Here is a 26796-nt window from a genome sequence, read left to right as displayed (position 1 = left end):
TAAAACCAAGACTCATATCACACTGTGATCTGCATTATTTTCCTACATAGGTTTCACGTCAAATCTCTGCTTGATGTTACTGTGAGAAATCTGGATCCCTACCTACTATTCTCATTAAGCATCAGACTGAAGTATCAAAATGTTGCCCTAGTGGCTGGTGGAAAAGAACACGGGTGGGTAGTTGGGAGTGGAATAAATGATACTCTCTAAGTAGCAATATTCACATTTTTATTCAGCAGTATAAAATATATGTAGTCAACATTGTTACTTTCATTTGCAAATGGCAGAGTTGGGAAGTATAAAAACCTCTACTTGACTTTTTATCAAGATCATCTACCACTGAATTACTCACGTCCAGGCTTCTGCAGGTCTGAAATTTTTTTCCCACTGGATAGGAGCAGAAATGAGAATTCCAGTTGATAATATTTTTATTTAAAAAAAAGAAAGACTCAGCATAGTCAAGTTGTTTTAGTCTTAAGGATTTCTGGATTTCGTCCTTGGAGGAGATCAGGATCTTCCCAAGGCCTGGGTCCTCGAATATTCTTCCAGTCATCAAAAGCGGAGTCCTTTATTTTCTATAGAGCCACAAAAATTAAAGTATATATATTAGTGTAGGAGCCCTGTGGCTTTGATTAGGACATCACTGAATGAATGAATAAATAACTGAGTAGACAGAATCCAACAGGCCCTCAATTATAATTTTAATAAATAAATCAACTGCATATCAAGCATAATAATTGAAGAAATGTTTCATATGAACATTTGAATAAATGTTCATATTTCTTAGGATTTGGAATTTTTCTTGCTTGCTATTGATGTTAATGCCTATCTTTTCCCCTTAAGAATAAAAGTATTAAAACAGAAAAAGAGTCTACATGCTTTATTTTTGAGAGCACAAAGAAAGGGAAGAAACTGGGAAGACAAAAGTCCAACTCCTGAGGCTGATCCAGCATAATAATGACCAGCACAGGTTAGCATGGGTGACGGTAATAAATGAGAGGAAAAGAACAAAGGTGGAGACCCTGAAGTCTGCTAGAAGGAAGAAAAGAGAACAAGATGATTTGTCCTGCACCTGAGAAATGGGCCTGGGCTTAAGAATAAGAAGACTCTCCATAGCTGCCAGGAGCAAAGTCCCTTTGGGCAATAAAAACTAGCTTCAACTCCAGTTTGCATCATCCACCTTCAGTTGGTGTGAAGTGTCTCTCAAGCACAGGAAGGAAGGCAGGACAAAAGAGAACACAAACGTTTCTTCACCCTCTGACACCACCCTGATGGTAACTTTCATAGATCTTCATTCATTTTCATATAAAAAATGAACAAACTATAAGAGATGGAGAACACCCTCCCTTCACTACATCCTATGATACAATGTGCTGTTAAAGTCTTTATTTTTGCTAACCAGATGGGTGTAAAATGACACCTTATTATAATTTTAACTGACATTCCTATTATAAGTTGAGCATCTCTTCCTATGTTTAAGAATGATATTTATTTCCTTTTCTCTGAATTCTTTACATGCTTTGCCCACGTTCCTACTGACTGAGTTGTTGAACTTTTACATATCGATTTGTAGATGTTCTTCATATATAAATAAATAAATTTATCATGATAAGATAAACAACATTTTTAGGATTTCTCATTTAACTAGTGACTTTATATACATTACATTTTTTAGGCTGAACTTTTTAATTTTTATGCACAAACTCATCAATCTTTACTTTTAAAGCTTCTGGGTTTTCTATCACACTTAAATAGGCTTTTCTGACTCAAGACCACAAAACAGAATCTCCTTTTTTTCCTCCTAGTACTTTTAGCATTTTGTTTTTTATTTTTAAATTCTTGATCCATCTAGAATTTATTCATTTATAGTAGATAAAATACAGATCCATCTTTATTCTCTTTTTAAATGACTACATAGTTGTCCCAATACCATATGTTCAAGGTAAATAATTTTCTTCTGCACTGGTAATAATTTAAGTTTACCTTAAGGCAGATAGAACCAGTCACTAACTAAGAAGATTGTTATAAAAGAAAGACTATATTAACGTACTGCACCTCATACTCTGATTCCAATGATACTTTATTCATTTTCAGTTTCTTTTCTAATTCAGGATCAATCTGTAGAAAAGAAAGAGGAACCATAAGTTATTTAAGTCTGTTAGATTCAATTTTCAATTCAAAAAGTTACAAAGGGGATAGCTGGGATGGTATGGCGGATTACAAACACACGGAAAAGTCTCCACCATCCATCCAATCACACGATGATAACTAATGTACCATCACTACCACCACAACTAACAACAGCTAAGATTTACTTATTAACATTGAGCCTGTGAGCTACCAGGAAGAGGTTCTTCAGCTTAGGAAGGTTGATTCCCAGGGTGCTGTCCAACTGGTTCCCCCGAAGCTCCAGTGTGTGCAGGCTGATCAGCTTTTGGGGGTCCAGACCTGTCACCATGTGGATGCGGTTTCCTGAGGAGCAGGAGGGTGTCAAGAGCTCAAAGCGCCACTCCGAATGTTCAGCAGTACAGCCTGAACTTTGGGAGACTCTGCATCATATCCTCTCCCTCTAATGCCAGGTGGATATGAGGAGGGACAGCTCCAGACTTAACACTTTTGGGGCCCTGGGGCAAGTGGTCTGGTAGTCCAAGGGGCTGATGGTCACCTCCCCATCAGCCAGGCATTTTGTTATGTGCCAGGCATTTTGACGTTTATTATCTCTTAATCCTCACAAAAACCTATGAGATAAGTATTATGATCACAGGTAAGGACAATGGGACACAGGGAGTTTGAATAACTTGTCAAAAAGGCAGAAGTTGGCTTTCAACTTTGGCTCTCTGCCTCCAGGTCCATGCTATTAACCACCATCCTAAATGGTGTTTTTACAGAGAAATGATATAAAAATACTAATAAATATAATGCTGCTCTTGAAAACAAAAAAGAACAACTCCCATATACCAGAAAGAAAGAAGTATCTAAGAAAAAATAAGACAAGATTCCATAGTGGTAAACAGGAGCTGATGCCATGTTAGCTATCTGTGGCAAAGTCTTTAGGAAAGAAGAAAGTGATTGCTGAAATTAATAAACAAACAACAAAACCCAAATTAAAATAAATGAATAGCAGAATAGGGACTGAACACAGCTTAAGACCAAATTAGTACACTAGAAATACAACCTAAGGATTCCACTAGAATGACGCATTCTACAATGAAGCATTCTGGAAAGCACTGGGATGAATGAAAGAAAAAGTATATTATGAAAGCTAGATCCAAAAGTTCTAACATATGTCTGTTAGGGGTTTTAGAATTAGAATACAAAGAGCATGGAGGAAGGGCAATAATTAAATAATTCATCAGTAATTAAATATATAATATAGAGAGAGGACATGAGTTATCAGATTGAAAAAACACAATAAAAACCACAACAAAACAAAAAGAGCCCATTCTCAATCAAGTAATAGTAAAACTTTAGAAGATCAAGGATAAAAAGAAAATCTCGAAAGCAAAAAGAATGAAAAGACCTTACGAAAGGACAAGAATTAGAAAAAAAGACTGCTCACAAGCAACCTCAAATGCTAAAATGAGATGAAATTATATCTATGTTGATATTGAGAGAGGATTACTTTGAATCTCAATTTTATGTTTACTATTTTCTCTTTTCTTCTTTAATGGCTTCTAATTGATTTTTTCTCAATCACTGTTTTGAGAGGTAGAAATATATACAAACATATCAATAATCCCAGTAAATGCTGAATTAATCTATTAATAGAGATTTTCTGACTGAAATTTTTAGAAATCCAGCTATACACTACTTACAAGAAATGCACAAACAAAAAAAAAAGAAAGCACAAGGTTGAAGGTAGAGGGTTACAAAAACGATATACCACAAAAAAAAACCTAGTGGGGGTAGGGAAATCAATAAATAGCAACATTTATAATGGACAAAACAGAATTCAAGGCAAATAGCATCAAAAGGTAATATTTTATATTGATAAATGAAGCAATTTTTCAAGAAGATATTAGAACTATAAAATATTATGTGACTACACTGTTTTGAAATTTACATAGCAAAATGCATAAAAATATAAGAAACAAATACACAAAACATACTAGAAGAGCTTAACACACCTTTCCCAGTAACTAATAGATTAAGCAGATTATAATCATGATTATTGAAGATATGAGTAAAATAATTAACAAGCTTTTTCTAATAGGTATATATAGAATTTTGAGCCCAGCAAATTTAGATTGCCATTTCCCCTCAAATACACACGAGGTATTTATAAAATTAAACTTGTTCTGGGGCAGAAAGGAAAACTAGGCAAATTCACATGTAAAAAATATTGTCATACATACCATATTCACTGACTATAATTGATAACACTTAAAATCAATAGAAAAAAGATATTTGCAGGAAGAATCCCTATATACGAAAGCTGAAAGGTTTTAAAATACATTAACGTGTTAAAGAGGAAATCAAAGTGAAAATTAAGTACTTAGAAGTGAAAAGCTGCCTTGTTGAACTGTCTTTTTCATTCTAATAGTTTTAATCTTCGTAAGTAGACAAATTTCTTAGTAAACAACATTTCATCTGTGCATAATAATGACATTTTCATTTCTTTCTTTCTAAACTTCATACCATTTATTTCTTTTTGCTGTTTGATTATACAGGCTATGACCTCCAAAATAGTAGTAAAAGGTAGCTACAGCTATGGATATTCTTTTCTTGTTCCTAGCTTTAATGGGAATGCTTCTAATGTTTCTCTATTAGGAATATTTACTGGGCCTGGCCTGGTGGCATAATGGTTAAGTTCCTGCTCTCCACTGTGGCAGCCCAGGGTTCACAGGTTCGGATCCTGGGTGCGGACCTATGCACCGCTCATCAAGCCATGCTGTGGCGGCGTCCCACATACAAAATAGAGGAAGATGGGCACAGATGTTAGCTCACGGCTAATCTTCCTCAGCAAAAGATAAATAAATAAATAAAAGAATATTTACTATGAGCACAGTTAAGAGAATTCAACAAAGTGGCTAAATCAACACACAAAAATCAAAGTGCATAAATCCACATACAAAATCAATAGGGTTTCTTTACTCAAGTAAACACCAATTAGAAAATGTAAGAGAAAGAGGAATACATAACCAGAATAGTGTTATCTACTTAAAAAATTGAATTTACAGCTAAAAACATTCTGAAAAAGAAAACTTGAGGCCCAGATAGTTTCACTGGCAAATTCCATAAGATATTTAAAGAAGTAACACCAATTCTACACAATCTCTTACAGAAAATAAAAAAAAGAAGGAACACTTCCCAACTCATGTTATGAAGCCAGCATTATACTGATACCAAAACCAGACTGTTGGGGAGGAAAAATTTTCCCTTTTTCCCTTCTAGGTTCATTGTTTGGCCTAATAATTAAATTGACGTGGGGGCTGGCTCCATGGCTTAGCAGTTAAATGCGCGCGCTCTGCTACTGGTGGCCTGGGTTCGGATCCCAGGCGTGCACCGATGCACCGCTTGTCCGGCCATGCTGAGGTGGTGTCCCACATACAGAAACTAGAAGGATGTGCAACTACGACATACAACTATCTACTGGGGCTTTGGGGAGAAAAAGGGGGAAAAAAAAAAAAGGAGGAAGATTGGCAATAGACATTAGCTCAGGGCTGGTCTTCCTCAGCAAAAAGAGGAGGACTGGCATGGATGTTAGCTCAGGGCTGATCTGCCTCACAAAAAAAAAAAAAAACAAGGTTTGGGGCTTAATCATAAAATAAATAAATAAATAAATTGACGTAAGACAGATTAACAGGAGAAAAACAAATTTAATTATGTATGTATGGGAGCCCCACAAAGACACGAGAGTCACAGGCAGTCAGGCAATTGAGGCTTATATACCATCCTGAGCTGAGGAGAAAGGGAGTAGAGGTCTTGGGTTCCAAAACGGAGGAAGACAATTCACAGGAAGATGAGAAGAACAAATGTTTGGTAAACAAATGTTTGCCATGCCATGCAGATAAGTCTTTCTCATATACAAGGTTATCTTTGGGGGCTAGCCTTGTGGCACCGTGGTTAAGTTTGGTGCACTCACTTCGGCAGCCTGGGTTCACGGGTTCAGATCCCAGGTGCGGACCTACACCACTCATCAGTCATGCTGTGGTTGTGACCTACATAACAAAACAGAGGAAGACTGGCACAGATGTTAGCTCAGGACAAATCTCCCTTAAGCAAAAAGAAGAGGAAGATTGGTAACAGATGTTAGCTCAGGGCCAAGCTTCCTCAGCAAAAAAAAAACAAAACAAATGTTGTCTCTGGTAATAGCTTTCTTCCTGGCACAGGCCTCCTATCTAAATTCTTTTAGCAGTTAATGGAGGGGTAAAAAGCTTTTCCTGAGCCTGCTGGGTCTTAACTGCCTTTAGCTCAAAACAATCCAAATGCCAAAGTGGCACTTTCTGGGGTAGCACATTCTGCTCCCCCTCAAGACCAAGACAGTAGAAGGGAAAAACAAAAACTACAGAACACAATAATCTCTAGTATAACCTCTACTGGAAGAATAAAAGTATAGCCTCCAAACTAACAGAACTACAACAAAATAATAAAGTATTAGTAATCCAAAAGAGGACCTAAAAAAAGAGAAAAAGAAATAATTGCAACAAATAGTACATAAAAAGAAGGTATATTTAAACCCAAATATATAAAAAATTACATAAAAAGGTATATTTAAACCCAAATATATTAAAAAATTACATTAAATGATCCCATTAAAAACCAAGACTATTAAAAACATACATTCTGTTTGTAAGAGATACATGTAAAAACTTAAGTTTACAGAAAGGCTGAGATTAAAAAGAAAGCTAGTGAAGCCATACTAATATCCAACAAAATAGGCTTTAAGGGGAAAAAGCATTATTGGCAAACAAAGCTTCATTATAATAAAAATTCAATTCACCAGGAAGATGTAACAATTCTGAACTTATATGCACCATTAAATATCATGGTGAAATAGACAGAGTCACAATGAGAGATGTTAACACAATTCTCTCAGTAACAGAACAGATTTAAAAAGTCAACAGTACAGAAAATTGGAAAAACACAAATAACAAACTTGACCAAATGGATACATAAACTTTTATTACGTACCCAACAACTGCAAAATATACATTTTTTTCAAGCACACATCATTTATACAAACTGATCATGTGTTGGGTCTTAAAGCAAGTCTCAACAAATATGAAAAGAATGAACTCAAAAATATTTCTTTGATCACAATGCACTTAAGTTAGAAATCAACAAAAAATACTAACTAGAAAATCCCATGTTTATAAATTAAGGAAAAATATTTCTAAACAGTGATGGGGTTCAGGGTAGGCCACCCCAACATGTGCCACTCTGGTATGCAGATTATTTCGAGCTGAAGACAATAAAGACTCAGAAGACTCAGAAAGAAACTTTGACACCCCCACCACCACCACTAACTGCCTAAAAGGGTTTAAGATAGAAGGCCTGTCCCCAGGACAGGCCATCACCATAGATAACTCTGGGTATCAACAGACTGGGAGGGTCCCTGCCCAGCCCATTCTTAATCAAAGTTCTGTTTACCAAACATTTACATTTGTAAGGGAAATCTCCATTTGTAAAGGTATCTGCCTCTCTGTACTGGGAAGAAGGGGGGGATGACCTTATCTCTAGAAACTCTTATCAGTGCAGAAGGCAAGGACTCAAATCTGCATATTCTTGTTTACTGTGCTTTTCTGGTAGTCTCCCATAGCTGACTTCCCCCACTCCCAACATCCTCCTTTGTCTTTACCTGAATATGCTATTTAAGATGAGCACCTCTGCCATTTTGTCAAGTTACCCAGTTTTTCCAGGTCTCTCCCATGTATACATGTTATAAAGCTTTGTTTGGTTTTCTCCTGCTATTCGGTCTCATGTCAATTTAATTTGTAGCCCAGCTAGAAAGGATCCAGAGTGGGTAGAGGATAGTCTTCCTCCTCCTCAATAACTCATGCATAAACGAAAATTTTTTAAAAACTGAATGATTATGAACATACTACATATTAAAACTTGCATGACACAGCTATGGCCATACTTAAAAAGAAATTCTTCAGCTTACAAGCATATATTACAAAAGAAAATGGAAAGGGAAGGAGTGAAGAATCTGCCTCATAAAGTTAAAAAAAAAAGAAAAGTAACCCACAGGAAAAAGTAAATAAAGAACAAAAATTAACTAATGGTAAAACAAATGCATGACAGAAGAATCAACAAAGCCAAAAGCTGTTGATCAATCTCAGGTGAAACTGACTTAGAAGAAAGACAAGTCACAAAAAGAGTATTCAAAATGAAAAGGGTATCAACATAAATTCTATGTGCAATAAATACATCCTGGGATAACATGAATAACTTTATGCCAACAAACTTGAAATTTTAGACAAAATGGACAAATTCATAGAAAAATACAACTTTCCAACACTAACAGAAGAAGAATAAACAATTTGAATAGTATTATAACCTATAAAGAGTTGAATCTGTAATTAAAAACCTCACACAAAGAAAACTCCAGGTTCAGATGGCTTTACCAGTGGATTCTACTAAGGAAGAAATAATACCAATGTAACAAAAAATCTTCTAGTTATGTGGTGAGCATAACCTTGATATCAAAACTTGAAAAGACAGTAAGAGAAAAGAATAGGCCAATTTCACTAACGCGGAATTCCTAAAGAAAACACTATAACAAGAATTCAGCAATGTACCAAAAACACACCACACCATGATCAACTGAGTTCATTTCAGGAATGCAAAGTTAACTTGAAAACCACAGTGTAATTTGCAAACTAACCCAACAGAACACAGGCCTGAAACAGACTTATGACAAAATAGGCACAGAAGAGCAGGAAGAAAAAGATGTTATTGTCAGTAAATGGTGCTTGGACAACTTGTTACCTACATTAGGGAAAACATTCCTCCAACTGTGTGTTTTTCTCACACCACCAAGCAATTAACTCAATTCCGCAATTAACTCAATTCCGACACTATCTACCTGGAGATAGTGTCAGATTCCACAGGTTAAGGGCTCAGTCCTATAAGACCGCCCCCTCCCCCAACTTCAGACACCTGTACTGTTGTCACCCGTACTTCTGACTGATTGGCTATAGATTGGAGGTTCCAATGCCCTCTCCTCAGGTTCAATTAATTTGCTACAGTGGTTCACAGAACTCAGAGAAACATTTTACTTACTGGATTACCAGTTTATTATAAAAGGTATAACCCAGGTACAGCCAGAGGGAAGAGATGCATAGGGCCAGGTATGGAGAGAGGGCTTGGAGCTTCCATGCTCTCTCCGAGTGGGCCACTCTCCTGGCACCTCCACGTGATCACCAACCAGGAAGCTGTCGGAACCCTATCCTTTTGGGTTTTTATGGAGGCTTCATTACATAGGCACAATTGATTACATTATCGTCATCGGCAATTGCTTTTACCTCCAGTCCCACTTCCTTCCCTGGAGGTCAGGGGGTGGGACTGAAAGCTTTAACCTTCTGATCACATGGTTGACTCCCCTGGCAACCAGCTCCCATCTTTAGGTTACCCAGGGACATTCCAAAAGTCACCTCGTTAACATAACAAAAGACACCTTGATTGCTCTCATCACTTAGGAAATTTCAAGGGTTTTAGGAGCTCCCTGCCAAGAATAACCACATACATATTTCTTATAAATCACAATATCACAATTCCTCATACCATATACAAAAAAATCAATTCCAGATGGAATGTAGACCCAAATATAAAAGGCAAAAACAAAGTTTTTAGCAATAACATAGAAAAATGTTTATATTTTAGAGTAATAATTTTTCATAAAAAGACAAAAAGAAAAAGTAACCATAAAGTAAAAAAGGAATAAAATAGACTACATTAAACTTAAGAAAATTTGTTCATCAAAAGATACCATTAAGAGGGAAGACTAAAAGGTTTATAATCTGGCATGTATAAAGAAATCTTATAAAACAAAAAGAAAAAAACCAACATCCCAGTAAAAAAAAAAAAAGAGCAACCAAGACCTGAAACATCACAATAGAGGATACACAAAAAAGGAAACATAAATGACCAACAGACATATGAAAAGTGATCAACCTCATTAGTCACCAAGAAAAATTCAAATTCAAGAAATAACTAGATAATTTATAACACATACACCAAAATAGTCTAAAAAAAAACCACTCTAGAATACCAAGTATTGTTACCGCACAAGTGGGGTTCTCTGCCCGGTGTACATTAAAAAACCCCAATTATTAAGGCATCAGCTTTTGAGAAAAGGCTTTAGTGTGAGGTTGACCTGCAAGGAGACAAGAGGCAAAAGTTCTCAGATCTGTCTCCCTGATTCAGTATTTGAGGTGAAATTTAAGAGGTTAGGGAGAACAGCTGGTACGTGGAGATGCTGGTGGGGCAGGTTTTGATTGGAGTGCTTTAGACATTTATGGTAAGGTGTGGAAGGGCTTTAACACCAGACCTTCCTAGACAATGGACCCCTCGCCTCTGATGAAAGTCTGACTTTCAAGTTCCGATCATGTCCCAGTCCTTTGGTTCCATATGGAATCTTTAGTTCCAGTGTCATTTCAGGTCAAGATGTCCTCTTCTGTGCATGCTCTGGCTATGTGACTTTCCAAATTTTCTGAAAAACAACTCTTAATCACTTTGTTGATAAGAGTTGGGGTCCATTCAAACTGGTCCTAGTGGGCCTGTGGTTACAGTATTGGCAAGTATTTGGAACCTTGGGAAGAATAAACTATGGGCAGTGTAGATTGTGAAGGGGAGCAGAATATGACACCCCAAAATATGCTCCTTTAGCATAAGGATTATCTTGAGCTGGTTGTTTAAGAAACAGCAGACAGAGGAGAAGCTCTGAGAACCAGTAGAAGTTACCCTTTTGTAAGGGACATGTACATTTATAGAGGAAATCTCTATTTGTAAGGGTGTCTACCTCTCTGTACAGAGAATGATGACTCTAAATCACAAGAAACTCTTATTAATGAGAAGGCACCCACTTAAATCTACATAACAATCTTACCCTATTTACCGTGCTTTTACTGTTTTACTGGTAACTTCCCATAACTGGCTCCCCCAACCCCCAACATCCCTCTTTTGTCTTGAGTTGAAGACGGTATTTAAGGTGACCGCTTGGGCCATTTTGGGGAGAGTTTTGCTCAGGTTTCTGGGTATCTCCCATGTATACAGGAGGTATACATGTTATTAAACTTCTGTTTGTTCTTCTCTTGTTAGCCTTTTCTTACAGGGAGTTCTTAGCCAAGAATCTAGAAGGGTAAAGGGAAAATTATTTTTCCTCCCCTACAATTGATTCATTGACTCTGAAAAAGAGTTTGGAAATTTTCAAATAAAGGTCAAGTATGATACACATACCCTATAACCTAACAATTTCTTTTTTGTACATGTGCAATGAGAGAAATATGGAAAATATGTTCTGTTAAAGAGAAAACCACCAGCCCAAAACAGCATCACTCATGCTAAAGCCCACAATACCAAACCTAGGTTTAACACATAACTTAATTGCAGTTTCAACCTCTCCAAGAAATGCAAATCTTAATCAACAAATCTGGAATTTTCCAGTCAGCACCAATGGAATAATCTGTCACGTAGGCCCTCTTGATCCCCCAGAGAAAGAAGAGGCAATCTACAAGATAAAACCCTTGCCTGTCCCTTCTCTGCAAAAAAGAACATGTCCTGGCCTAAAAATAATCCTTTCTTTTCTTTTGCTAATAGCTCCCTTGACCCTATTCTTCCTATAAAAACCTTCTATTTTGTACAACCCCCTGGAGTGGCCTTCTAATTGTAGATGGGATGCTGCCTGATTCATGAATTGTTTAATAAAGCCAATTAGATCTTCAAATTTACTCGGCTGAATTTTATTTAACAGATTATAGCAGCATTATTTTCACTAGCCAAAACTGGACATCAACCAAATGTCTATCAACAGTAAAATGGACAAATTATGGTATATTTAATGGAATACAATATAGTAATGAAGAAATCAGGGGGTCGGCAAGCATGGCCCATGGACCAAATCCAGTTTAACACCCGTTTTTGTAAATAAAGTTTTATTTGAACACAGCCATGCTCATTTGTTTATGTTTGTCTACACTGCTTTCATGCTACAATAGTAGAGTTGAGTAGTTGTAAAAGAGTCTATAGCTCACAAAGCCTAAAACAGTTACTATCTGGCTCCTTACAAGAAAAGCTTGTTGACGCCTGAATTTAGAGCTAAAACATAGGTGAATTTCACACACATAATATTGAAAAAAAAGTCAGACAATCAACCAAATGATAAGGCAACAGACTGAATGGGAGAAAATAATTACAAGTCATATATCTGATAAGGATATCTGTTAATATCCAAATTATATAAAGAACTCATACAACTCAATAGCAAAAAAACAAACAATCCAATAAAAAAAATGGGCAGAGGATCTGAATAAACATTTTTCCAAAGACATACAGATGGCCAACAAGTACATGAAAAAATGCTTGAACATGACTAATCATCAGGGAAATGCAAATCAAAACCACAATGATACGTCACCTCACACATGTCAGAATGGCTATTATCAAAAAGACAAGAAATAACAAACAAGAGTTGGTGAGGATGTAGAGAAAAGGGAAGCCTTGTGCACTGTTGGTAGGAGTGTAAATTGGTGCAGCCACTATGGAAAACAGTATGGAGGTACTTCAAAAAATTAAAAATAGAACTAATATATGATCCAGCAATTCCATTTCTGGATATTTATCTGAAGAAAACAAAAACAGCAACTCAAAAAAAGATAAACGCGCCCGCATGTTCACTGCAGCATTATTTACAATAGCCAAAATATGGAAACAACCTAAGTGTCCATTGATGGATGGATGGATAAAGAATATCTGGTATATATATACAATGGAATATTCTTCAGTCATAAAAAAGAATGAAATCCTGCCATTTGTGACAACATGATGGACTTTGAGGGCAGTACGTTAAGTGAAATAAGTCAGAGAGAGAAAGACAAATATTGTATCATCTCACTTACATGTGGAATCTTAAAAAAAAAACAACAACAAAAACTGAGCTCATGGATACTGAGCTCACAGACACAGATTGCTGACTGCCAGAAGCTGGCGGTGGGGAAACAGGTGAAGGGGGTCAAAAGCTACAAACTTCCAGTCATAAAATAAATAAGTCATGAGGAAGTAATGTACAGCATGGCAGCTATAGTTAATAACACTGTACTGTATATTTGAAAGTTACTAAGAGAGTAAATCTTAAAAGTTCTCATCACAAGAAAAAAAAATTTTTTTAACTGTGTATGTGATAAATGTTAACTAGACATTGTGGTGATCGTCTTGCAATATATACAAATATTGAATCATTAGGTTGTACACCTAAAACTAATGTTATATATAAATTACACCTCAAAAAAAAGGAAGACAAGGGGCCGGCCCAATGGTGGAAGTGGTTGGGTGCACGCACTCCGCTGTGGCGGCCTGGGGTTCGCTGGTTCGGATCCTGGGTGCGCACTGATGAACTGCTTGTCAGGCCATGCTGTGGCGACATCCTATGTAGAGTGGAGGAAGATGGGCATGGATGTTGGCCCAGGGCCAGTCTTCCTCAGCAAAAAGAGGAGGATTGGCAGATGTTAGCTCAGGGCCAGTCTTCCTCACCAAAAAAAAAAAAAAAGGAAGACAAAAGAATATGTATGATTTCACTGATACAAAATTCAAAGCAAAGAAAATTAACTATAGTGTTTTGGGATGTATTCTGAAATAGTAAAAGCAATGAAGTAATTACTATAAAAAGCATGGTAATGCTTATCCTTGGGGCAAGAAGAGGGCATGGAGAGAGGAGCATGCTTGAGTGCTAATAATTTTCTACTTCTTGACATTGACAGTCGCTATCTGGGTGTTCAGTTTATAATAATTCATTATTGTTCATGTATTTTGAATGCGCTCCTTGATTTCTGTACTATATTTCACAATCAAAGAAATGAAATAATGAATTACTATATTAATCATTGAATGTATGTAAAGGGAATAAAACCTAAAACACAAGTTAACTCCTTCATATGGTTTCAACTGAGAATATGGCAAATAACCAAATGCTGGTGGGGGAAAAAAACTGGTTATACTATTGAGAGATGATATGTCTGTACTTTGCGTGATTTTAAAGCGATTTTCAGTGCTGATTTTTGATAGTGTGCAATTGTACAATTCCTGCCTTACTAGCATACATTTAACCAAACCCCTATACCACTCTATTGTATAACATTTTGATAAACCATTTTCCTGTGCCTTCATTTTCTGTACAAAATAGGATTACAAATGTGTCCAATGATGTCAAAGTAATTTGCAAAATCAAAAACCACCGCCACCAAAAAAACCACTACCTGCAGTCTCTTGGGGTTTAAGAGGTTAAGACCCACCAGGGGAAGGGTGCCACAGGAGCTGAGAGTTGAAAGCCCATTTCTGCCCTGGGTACACTTGCCAAATCTGAAACAGCTACAGGATAAGAATCAAGGCTTGAAACGAAGCTGCTCCTGGGAGTTAGAGAAACCATCACACAGGACTATAGTGACAAAAAGACAGATCAAGGGTCTTAAATATCCAACATGGATCCCACTGAGAATACACCCTAAATTCTGAAACTGCATAAGGCAAGAGTATACAACAAGGCTGGAAATCGCTGAAAAGTAAAGCTGAATTTCCTGGAGTCCCAATAGAAAGCCACGTAGGGTCATGCCCTAGGAATAGGGAAAAAGCAGAGATGCCTAAACTGCAGTCAAGCCATGAGCTGGCTCCCTCCTGGAGAGGGTCAGCCTCCTACTCTACCTGCCTAGCAGAAAAAAGGATAAACCCTTTTTGGAGGCAAACAATACCATCTGGAATCTCTACAGTTGTTTACAAACATCTAATATTTAATTAAAAAAAAATTACAAGCCACGTTCCAAGACAGAACTACATAACAGGGCTGGCCCCGTGGCTTAGCGGTTAAGTGTGCGCGCTCCGCTGCTGGTGGCCCAGGTTCGGATCCCGGGCGCTCACGGACGCACCGCTTCTCCGGCCATGCTGAGGCCGCGTCCCACATACAGCAACTAGAAGGATGTGCAGCTATGACATACAACTATCTACTGGGGCTTTGGGGGAAAAAAATAAATAAATAAATAAAATTATTAAAAAAAAAAAGACTACATAACAAAAAACCAAGAGAAAAAAATGAGACAATAAAAGCAGATCTATAGTTGATCTTTATGTTGGAGATAGGACTTTAAAGTAGCTATGATTCATACACATTCAAGATATTAAAGGAAAAAAATAAAAATATGACTTCATGGAAGATCTCGCCAGAATATTACAATATATAATTATGAATTAAATGTACATTTCAAAACTAAAAAATACTGTAACTGAAATCACAAAATCAACGGATGACTTTAATAAGAGATTGGACACAGCAAACGACAGGTTTAGTGATGACAAGTTAGAACAACGGAAAACATACAACTTAAAATTGAAAAGATGGGAGAAAAATAAAACATAAAAAAAGCATAACAGAAATGTTGGACATAGTTATAGAGTCTAATATACATCTGGATTGGAGTCCCATAAAGGAAGCAGACAGAAAATTGGGCAAAAGCAACATCTGACAAGATATCAACAATTTTTGGTTTTTGTTTCCCATGGTTTCACTAAAATCTTCAAAAAAATCAGAAGACAATTTGAAACTTCATTTTCAAATCAGAGCACCTAAGAGCTAAGGTGAACATTTTTTGTAGCCATGATTCAGTTCCTCACTTGACTACTTAGAAAGCACCACCCTTGGTAAGATTTAATAGAATCAGCTCTATACTGTAGGGGGTCAACGCACCTGCTGCCAAAATTTCCTCTTCTGTTTGCCCACAGGATTTAGTTCTAACCTCTGAATCAGAAAAATGTAACTTGACTCAGTTTCATAGACCAATCAAGGGAACAGCATGATAATGCATGTTCTCGTTAGTGTGGTATGCACGACTAAGTCAGCAGCTGCTATTTTCAACTGAGCACTGGTGTTTTCTGGGGAGATGAGTAAACTTTTGATTGATTTCCAAGTACCTGCCTGTCTCATTCTGGACCTGTGAGATTCAGTCTTCCTTCATATGTGTTTTCACATCCCCGTCTCCACCATGCCCAACCTCACGTTCTTTTCTGCATATTTTGCAATATGTTCTGTTTGGGTGATTTAACTCCCTAATCCAGTTGTATGTGTCCTTCCATCTGTCATTAAAATAACATAGTCACTTAGCTTTCTTTTTCAGTGATGTCTGGATCATACTGGCATTAGTATTGTAACTGTTCTCATTTTCATTATCTGAATCTTAGAAAACATGGTCATGGTACTTACAATGTTAAAAATTAAACCAGCACAATTTTCCTTACAAAGTACAACAGACAAGCAAAGTCAAAAAAAAAAAAAAGACTGTTAATACCCAGGATTAAGATGCACTTAACTGCACACTTAAGTCACATCACTTGGAGTGATGCAACAATGGATGCTCTATTATTGTGGATCCATGGTCATCAGCATTAGGAGGCAGGAGGAAAAAGAGCAACGGCCACTCAGGAAGGCAGAGAAACTGTCATATCTATTTCACACTAAAACTAAAAGGTACTGGTGTCAGCTTATTTTTTTAGCCTACCTCATGAGTTCTGTACTTTTCTTTCAACCTTGCACAACCATGACTGAAAAGCAGGAATTCTTGTGTCCGGGGATGCCAGACTTTCAGTCCTAAAATCAGGACAGTTTCAGGCAAACTAAGATGTCTGGTCACTCGGAATCAATACTGTCTTTTTCCACCCTTCTCAAAACTTCTCAACTGAACTTATCCTTTCTTGGTCCTTCTCAACTGGATCTGTCCTCTCAATGCCAGTTGTGAATCTTCCTGACCTCAGCAATCTTGCCCTCTTGGCTCACCCTTACTCTTGTTACCACCCAATGTGGGGCCTTCTGATCACCACAAGACATGCCCATAGTCAAGATGCAAGGTGGTAGGAGAAAAAGGACTTTTTTATTACAGCTTGCTAGCACAAGGGAAGAAGGCTGACTCATGTCCAAAAGAACCATCTTAAGGGGGCACGAAATCTTACAGCAGTTATATAGGCCATTGGGTTACTGGGGAAGGGGTCAGGAATGTTGACCTTCTGGTGTTACAGACTAGGAGTGCCACACCAGATCTTTCAGTTTTCACTGATGATCGCTATCAGCATAGACTCACTGTTCGGGTGTCATCACATTCCTAAGGAACTCATAAAAACGAAGTTATCATCTTATCGCAGCTGGGAGCTACATGCAGAAGCAGGGGTCGTAAAATCTACAGAGCAGTTAGATCTCCTAGAGGGTGCATATCCAGCTGGGTTAGTTTGTCAGAGGTCATCCAAAGTTACCACAGAGTTTTTCTTTTCTACAATATGGCTTCCCTTATGTCAACCTTGTCTTGAGCCGGTATCACTCTCACCTCTCAACCCTTATCAACCTCAACCAGTGTTAACCTCTCACTCCCTCTCAGATTTAGTCCACCTCATCCTCTCTACCTTGTTTGAACTCAACGTCATCCAAATGCTGACTCTTGACTTCACCTGAGTTTGACTTCTCAACATCAACCAACCTGGACCTCTCAACCTCAGTAGGTCTTGTCCTCTGATGTTTCTCACCTGAACTCTGTCCTCTCAGCCTCCTTCCACAGACCCTGACCAACTTCCATCCTCTCAACTTTGTTCTCTCAACTTCAATGAACCTCATTCTCTCAACTTCACCTAACTCTGTTCTCTTTGACTCCATCTTCTAGACCTTTCCTGTTATCACAATCTTCCTCAATCTCTCTCCTTAACTGAGTGATTAACACCACCATTTATCTAGTTCTCAAAACCAAAACTTCAGGCTGAGACTTATTCATATTTTTATATTATAATCATCACATTAGTCATCAAATACTATCAGTTTGCTGCTAAAAGTTTTCCTGGAACCCATTCATTTTTATCTTCATTGCAAATGTTTTATTTTAGGTTCCATTTTTGTTCATCTATACTACTGCCAAAGCGTCCTAACAGGTCTCTTCATCTCCAATTGAAGCAATCTCTTCCCTCCTATTGCTCCCCCAATCCCCAACCACCCTGTACTCCACTGCCAGAGATATTTCTAAATTGAAAATCTGACCATATGCCTAATACTCCCTCTAGTTTATAGAATATTAATCATATCTACCATTTAGCTAACTCTTACTCATTCTTAAAGCCTTAATCAAAGGTTGATACCTCTAGCAAACCTTCTCTGATACCCGCCTCTCAAGTCTAAACTGTATGCCTCTCCTGGAAGTTCTAGTAATGTTTTATGCAAAATTCTAATATAGCATTTTACTGGGCATTGTTATATTTTTGGGTACATTTTTATATTAGATGTCTTCCAGCCTTGATTATGCTAGAAGCTTTGTAAGAACCAGTTTCTTGAAACTTTATCTGTAGGCTCTAACACACGACAAATATTCAATTATTTTTCAAATATGTACCTGTTGTTTCACTTCCAAAAGTCAGATTATTATAATTTTCATCTTAAAGGGAAAGCGAAAAATTCCTTAATAAAATAATTGGAATGCTAACAGAAGCTTCTTAACACAATTGATAACTGCTCTATTCCCTCATACAACTATATATTCATTTTAAATGTAATATTTACTCTAATACCTGCCATCTTTAAGACTAGCTGGAGTTGGTGTTTCTCTTAAACCCTAAAATTAACTGAGAAAACTGAATAGGCCTTTAATACTCTTTACTTTCCCTCCAATATTGCTGCGGTCTGCTAATGAAATATATATATTTCATTATATATATACACATATAGAAAAAGCCTCAAATATCAGATGTGCCCCACAAACAAAAACTACACACTTCCGAAGGGATTAACCAGAGTTCTTACATAACACTTGGCCTGAATCTGACAGTAATCATGTAATCACAGAGAGTGGGAATCCTAGCTCTACCTCTAAGTAACCACGTGTCCTTAGGCAAGTTACTTAAACTCTCTGAGCCTCCATTTCCTCACCTGTAAAAGTGAGACAATAATATATATACATAAGGAATTAGTATAGTCTTACCCAAAGGCATACCTATAAAAAGATAGGTATCATTATAATGAAAAATAATTTTCCTTTCTTTTAGTATTAGTTACTAAAGATACATATCAATATAACTTATAAAATTACTGGTATTAATATGAAATAGCCAATTTATAATTGGAGTCATAAAGTGGAGTGAAATTGTTGTCCCATGTTCTTTAGTCCCTTCTAAATCCTAAAAACAACTACACCAGAGCATATTTTGTCAGAGAAAGCTAACAGTATTGCAAATTTTCTAGTGAGTAAGGAGAAGGATTACTAAATTCTTTATACTTCATGATTCACTTCCATGTGATCATTACTGTTATTTTAAAGAATAAGAAGAGCCCAAAGATCATATATCAGTCTTGAATAGCAAGACAAATCTCAGACTGCTTAGTATACTCAATATACACGTCTCCTCAACCAAAACACACCTATACACAGACACACGTCAAACTCTAATTACAGTTCTTACTTTAATCTTCACAGCATCATAACGGATTTGTGAAAACTCACGAAGACCAAAAGAACCTCCAACAATCAGCAACTGAAACAAAGAAAGGAAACAATTAAACAAAATACAAGGGCAGAATTCAGTCTATCTATAGATTACTTCTCTAAATACCAACAGTGACAGATTATACAAAATCCTATAGATTATTTCCCCTGGTGAGTTACCATTCATCTGTTCAGAGTAGATGGAGTATATACTGTCACTGGGAAACATTATCAACTACCAAAATCAGTACCCCATATCTGTACTCGACCTTATGGTTTAAATAACATCATCACAAGCATTTCATTAGTTGATCCTTACAAAAGACCTATGAGCTAAGGGAAAAAAAAACATTTAATAGATGAGGAAACTGAAGGACAGCCAACTAAACAACTTGCCCATGATTACACTGGGTAGAGCCAGGAATAAAATGCTGGCCTTGTTTCTTTAAGATCAGAATTCTTTCAATTTTATGATTTTGCAAAATAAGCCAATTGTACAGCATTTTTTCCATTTTCTTACCAAGTGAAAAGAGAATCTCATGAAATATGCCACACTTCTCAATATGTGGTAAACCTTAAAAGATCCCTTGAATTGTCATTGCTGTTTTATCATCTCCTCTAATAATCTAATGGGCTTTCATCCCTCATCTTAAAGCTGCAAAAGTCTAGCAATTTAGAAAAAAATAAAGTTTGATCCCCACCTTCCTTTTTATATCAACAATATTACAAATTAAAGAAATATAAAAAGATATAAAACATTGTACAATACAAAATTTTATAATTTTGAAGTTGGAATACTACAAAACCTTGAGGCTATGCATTTTTCAAAAGCCAATAAATCTGACCACATAAAAATTTTATGTGTCTATCCTGAAAAATAAATGAAAACAACATAAAATCAAAAGACAAAAAATCAGGCAAAATGTGTTACATATAAGCAGCTAATACCTGCAACGTCAACGTATAAGAATTCTTTGCGTAAGTAAAATAACTTCTGTCCCTTAGTTTCAATGAAAAGACACACCCCTGGTTTTCCTAATTCCTTCTCGGTCTCCTTTTATTCATTCTTCCTCACCTTCCCAACCTCAATATGTTGGAGTATCCCAAAAGGCTCAGTCTTCTCACCTCTTCTACCTACTGACAACCAACACTGAGTCCCTAGGTGACGTTATCCAGTTCTGTGGATGTAAATAGCCTCTATAACCTAATAACCTTCAAATGTACATTTTCAATGGAAAACATCCCACTGAACTAAAGACCTGCCCTCCTATTTGACATCTCCACTTGAAAGTCTAACAGGTATATACAAATTAATTTTTTTAAAAACTCTCTTGATTTTTGTACCCCAACACTCTTTCTGCCCCAACCTGCCCCTAACCAATCTTACACAGCCCCGTAAATGTCGATTCCTTTCACCCAATTACTCAAACCAACTTCTCTGGAGTCATCATTAGCTCCTCTCATTCCATCTCACAGCTAATCCATCCCTGAGTTCTGTCACCTCTACTTTCAAAATATTTCTTGAATCTGACAATTTCTGACCATATCCTCTTCTAATACTGTAGGCCAGGCCACCAACATCTCTTTCGTGGACTACTGAAATCACAGTACCCACATGTCACTATAAATAATAAAGAATTTGTCTGGTCTTTGTCCCAGGTTCCTGGGAGGGAGCTACTAACTTGGAATTTCCTGAGTGACAGAAGTATCTTTGCTATTCACAATGCGCCCCTGGGACCACATCTGAATTTATGCTAATGAGGTGACTCATGATGGGCCCCTAGATAGTTATAGGATAGAGGCTGACCACGCTGGAATGACCAACCTTGTGACTAGAGGGCTGGGGCTTTGAGCCACGCGATATCAACCTGACTTTCTGATGTCCAGGGAGGAGAGGAGGGCTATAGACTGAGTTCAGTCACACAGCCAATGATTCAACCAACCATACCCAGAAAATGAAACCCCAATAAAAAACTCTGGACACTGAAGCTTGGTTGAGCTTCCTGGTTGGTGAACACATGAATGTGCTGGCAGGGTGGCATGCCCTGATTCCATGGGAAGAAAACATGGAAACTCTGCATTTGGGACGCTCCCACACCTTGCCCTATGGGTCCCTTCTTTTGGCTGTTCCTAATTTGCATCCTTTATAATAAAACTATAATCATAAGTATAGTGCTTTCCTGAGTTCTGTGTGTCATTCTAGTGAATTGTTGAACCTGAGGGCATAATAGGAAGCCTCGAATTTGTAACCAGTTGGTCAGAAGCACAGGTGCCCTAAGAATCTCAGAGCTTTCAGCTGGGGTCTAACGTAAGGGCAGTTCTATGGAGGACTGTGCCCTTAATCTGTGAAGTCTGCACTAATTCTCGGTAGTTAGCATCATAACTGCATTGCACCACCTAACACTCATTACTATAGTAGCTACACTCCTAACTAAATATCTTCACTTGTGCACTAGATCCCGTATCATCCTATCTACCAAAGGAAACTGCTTTGTCAATTCTCCCATTTCCCATATCATCAAAATCTTGCTCACTACTGCATGATTCATCGTAAAAAATGCTATTATTTCCCCCATCTTATTAACAAACTTCTCTAGACCTCACTTCCCCACCAGTTACAATCCTATTTCTTTGTTCCTATCTTCAGTAAAATTTCTCAAATGAGTTGTCTATGCTGGCTGCTCCTCCCACTCTCTTAGACCCATTCCAACCATCAATGACATCCATGTTACTAAATCCAATGGTTAAATTTCTGTTCTCATCTTATTTCACAAGCAAAATTTGACACAGTTGATCACACTTTCCTCCTCTTCCCGTAAACCTGGTTTTTCTTTCGCCTCACTGAGAATCCCTCCTAGTCTCCTTTTTTGGTTCCTCCTGTGCACCCCAACTCTCAAATGCTGGAGTATCCCAGGGCACAATGTTTGGTCTTCTCTGTCTACATTAACATCTTACGTGATCTCAATCAATCCTACATCTTTAAAAACATTTACACGTTGATTACTAACATTCCACTCCTAGAAGTGATGAAGCGAGCACCAGGTGAACAAAGCAGACCAAATCAGCACCGCAAGGGCTCTGGAGCCTAAATTATCATGGGAAAGAAAGCCCCAAATAGTAGGCTACTGCCTACAAGCTAAACCTAAGCATGGTGACTGCCTGCTAAAGTAGAAGACTTAATGAATTCAACATTTTCCTCTACAAAATTACTTATATGTTTAGGACCCATATTTTGAAACATGATGCCCTAGGTCCAGTATAGACATAGAGAGCAGTATAGAGTAACACACTTGGCAAGAAGGCTACTGTGGTACTTTCCATTCCATGAAATAAAACCAATGAGGAACCCCTAGAAGATACTTCAATAGTAGTTGTTTTAAGACCTTGACTTTGATGATTTTGAAAAGTAAGAAACAAAATCAAACTGGCTTCCATTGGGACAAGCAGGTGACTTCAAGTTAGTCACCACAATCACAATGCTTCTGAATGGACCTCCATTTGGGGGGCAGAGGAACCTGCAGAGGACAGTTTTTACACATGCTCTGTCATCTACACAAATATAATTACTACATTATCTTAAAAAGACAAAGTCTTCTTTAAACTTTTTAAAATACATATAAAAAGGAGTTTCCAAAGATTTTTTAAAAATCCAGATTCATCAAAGATGAGTAAAAAACTCATCACTTTTCTAAGGTTGCTTCTTCATTTACTCCTGCTTAAAAGCACAAGCTGGTAACTTCACCTGTACCAAAATCATACCAAATAAACTATTCTGTATTTTTTTAAATGGCATTTGTCCACATGATTTATTTAAATAGTTACATTTACTATGATATCAAGGCCTGCTGAAGCAAAACAACTTGTAAGTAAGGGGAACTGTCTGGCTGGATTCCAACTCTGGTTGGTGTTATGTCAACCTCAACCTGAATCTTCATGACGAATGGGATCTTCAGGGAACTCAGTGTGGGACTGGGCGCAAATATATACACACCAAAACTACTTTCAATGTGCTTTAAAAATATCAACTATAATTCAGCAACCTTTTGAGGGCTGCTACAATGTGGCAGGCGCCGTGCTAAACATTCAATTCACAAGGTTTTATTTAACTAATAACACCACCCTGGAAAAACGAAGCCAGCTCACAAATTAGGCACCTGAAACAGAGATGCCCGAAATTGTGGTTAAATTAAGTAAATACATCTAGTCTCGATGATCCCGACTACTGTCAAGCTGTGGCGGGGGAAACAAAGGCAAGCTTAGCAATCATCCAAATGTGGGTTAAAATCTGGTTCTGACACGGCTCTCTGAAGCACAGCCTGCTAACTAGCAGCGAAGGTAAGAGGGGAACTCGAGACCTCACTCCCGCGGCGAGAAGACTAGCAGGACCGCCTAACAGCTCTCGACCTACCGCCAGCCCCCTCCTGGCCCAGGCTGCTGGCCCTCGCCAGAGGTACGACTGACGCCCGCAGTTTCGATCAGCCAAACTTCAGGTCCCGCCCCTCACGGAAACCCGCCTCCACGCTTTTCCTCCCTGCACTCACCAACATGGGGACTCCGTAGCGAAGGGTCTTGTTCTTGCGCAAGGCGCGCTTCACCGCGTCTGCAAACATGACTGAACTCTCCGACCCGCTCGGACGCCCCGCCAAACGGGCCCAGCGCGGCCTCCCGAACCTCAGCGGCCCAATCCTCCTCCCAGGCGAGGACGTGCTGGACTCACCCCTCGCCTTAGCCTCCCGGTGCATGGTCCTGCCCTGATAGGCCTCCGCCAGGCAAAAGCAATCGATCCGTCGTAACGTACACGCGCGTCCGCCCGGAAATTGGAGTGTCAGCGCTTTGGTTCCGGTACGCTGGCTTGCCATCGGGACTTAGGGATTTAAGTCGTGTTGGTAGTCATCGTCAATTGATGTGGAAACGGTACGCCCCACGTTCTGGGTCTTGACCAGCATCTTCTTAGAACGCTTCTTTGCACACTGCCCCTCGATAAATCAGCTAAGGAAAAAGGGTTACTTGGGAGCTAGTACTTTAGCCTCTGTGGCTATTTGTAGCATGAGAAGTTTAGCAGCTTAATAAAGATTTTTAGAAATAAATTACCACGAAAGGTTAGTTTGAATGGTAATCAGTGTAGTGTCTTGCTGTCATTGAACCTTTAATGCTAGTGCTTTTACTGTGAAATAGCCAGTAATCTTTAGTCGTTTATGAATGCCTATTGTCCACTCATTTAACAACCATCTGGCAACACCTTTTTGAGGGTCATTAGAAGACTCGAGAAACACAGATGAAAAGATATCCTGCTTTAAAGAAGCTGGCAATCTATGGGCACACAAATGAACGTGTGTCTTAAGTACTGTGATAGTTTAGGAAGCAGCCCCTGTATGTGCCATCTGGCAGGGTGAGTCAGAGAATGCCTCACCTGTCACCTACTTTTTGAGATGAGATAATAGTACAGAGTGCAGGTGACATGGAGTAACATTTCCCTTGCTATCCCTGAAATCTTTCCATCTGTCTCTGCCTCTGTTGCCACTGAAATGTTCCTGGTTTAATCCCTTATCATCTTTCTACTTATCAAAGTCGCCCCTAAGTGGTCTCCAAAGGAGAAACTCCAGATCTACCTTTAGGCTGCTCCAATAACACCCAGATCAATAGGCCCACCGGGTCAAATATGAAACACAAAACAAAAACCCTTAATTGTAGTTCTCAAGTCCATCTTCCACACTGCTGAAAGTTATCTACCAGGCATAAACAATGATGAGATTCTCCCACCTTTTGCCTACAGTAGTCACTCTATTTTTCTTAAGCAAGGAATTTAAGGCCCTTTGTAATATGACCTTGGCCTGCATTTTCCGCCACTGTACCTCATTCATGCCATACTCCATCCTGGGGGAGATATTCCCTGAGTATTCCATGAACTTATACATCTTCAAAATGCGGCTTCACAGACACGAGTTTCTTGAAGCCTCCCTTACTCCACAGGCAATGTAAATTATTCCCTCCTCAGCAGTTGTAGTATGTAGGAGAATTTAGAATTGGAAGGATGGGCTTATAAACAGGGTTGCTATGGTTTATGAATAGGGTCTCCTTTAATGTTGTGATTTGTTTGTACTTTATTTAGATTGCTTGACTTATGCTTTTTGTTGTGTCTGTTTGTTTAATTCATCACGTTGCAGAGAAGGAACTATATAGGGCCACAGGATTTATTAGAGAATGCACTGTGAAGTATGCAAAATTTGTAGATGGCGTTGCCTCTCTCCTCATTCACTTCCTTTTGATATTTCAGAGCTTGTACAGCATCCACATTACTTAAGTGTATTATTTCTCCTACTTTCCCTCAGATCTGAGATGTCAAGGGCACTGTTCTAAAAGTCCAGACCTTTTCCTACCTTTTCATTATATACAACATCACCCTACTGAATTTGACTCCAATAAAGCCCTGCACTCAGCTATATATACATATTCTAGGTAATGCTATAGCTAATAATCTGTTACCTTTTCAGATAAAGCATATATTCAGTTTAAGTGAATATAGGTCTTCGTTCTCTCATTTGTTCAGTCTTTTTTCTTTTTTTTTTTTGTGAGGAGATCAGCCCTGTGCTAACATCTGCCAATCCTCCTCTTTTTTTTTTTTTTTCCTGAGGAAGACTGGCCCTGGGCTAACATCCGTGCCCATCTTCCTCCACTTTATATGGGACGCTGCCACAGCATGGCCTGACAAGCGGTGCGTTGGTGCGTGCCTGGGATCCGAACTGGCGAACCCCGGGCCGCGGCAGTGGAGCGTGCACACTTAACCACTTGCGCCACCAGGCTGGCCCCTGTTCAGTCTTTCAAATAAGCATTTATTGAGAAACTTGAGATGGCCCTAAAGGAGCAACTAAATAGTAAGAATTACAAGGATGCTGGAACATTGTCAGGGGACAAAATTTGGGGCAGTGAGGAATTTAAGCACCTACCAAATAATATATAAGTAGTAAACTCTATTGTCTATGATTAGTGCTCACCTTAAGCATCACTACTCTATACCTCAGTTTCTCTATCTGTTAAATCAGAGTAAGTGATATTTATCATTTTTACAATTCTCACAAAAAACACAAAAAAGCTCATCAGAAGGCTCTGTTGCCTTCTGAGAAATATGACTCAAATCCCATCTTTGAGG

At 38.2% G+C, this 26796-nt stretch overlaps 1 protein-coding gene across 1 annotated transcript; it reads right to left on the bottom strand.

Moving 5' to 3' along the window:
- Positions 1–211: 211 nt before the first annotated feature.
- COX16 (cytochrome c oxidase assembly factor COX16) lies at positions 212–24400 on the bottom strand. The gene is made up of 4 exons (XM_004426300.3): positions 24191–24400; positions 19627–19698; positions 2056–2118; positions 212–575 (listed from the first exon to the last, which is right to left on the bottom strand). The coding sequence occupies exons 1-4, from the start codon at positions 24389–24391 to the stop codon at positions 459–461; spliced, it is 453 nt and encodes a 150-aa protein (XP_004426357.2). The 5' UTR covers positions 24392–24400; the 3' UTR covers positions 212–458.
- Between the last annotated feature and the right edge of the window lie 2396 nt (positions 24401–26796).

The sequence above is a fragment of the Ceratotherium simum genome, chromosome 24, assembly GCF_057802395.1.
Source record: "Ceratotherium simum simum isolate JZ-2026a chromosome 24, ASM5780239v1, whole genome shotgun sequence".
Lineage (NCBI taxonomy): Eukaryota > Metazoa > Chordata > Mammalia > Perissodactyla > Rhinocerotidae > Ceratotherium > Ceratotherium simum.
The sequence above is the reverse complement of the archived record's forward strand: the minus strand, read 5'-3'. Positions and strand labels throughout refer to the sequence as shown.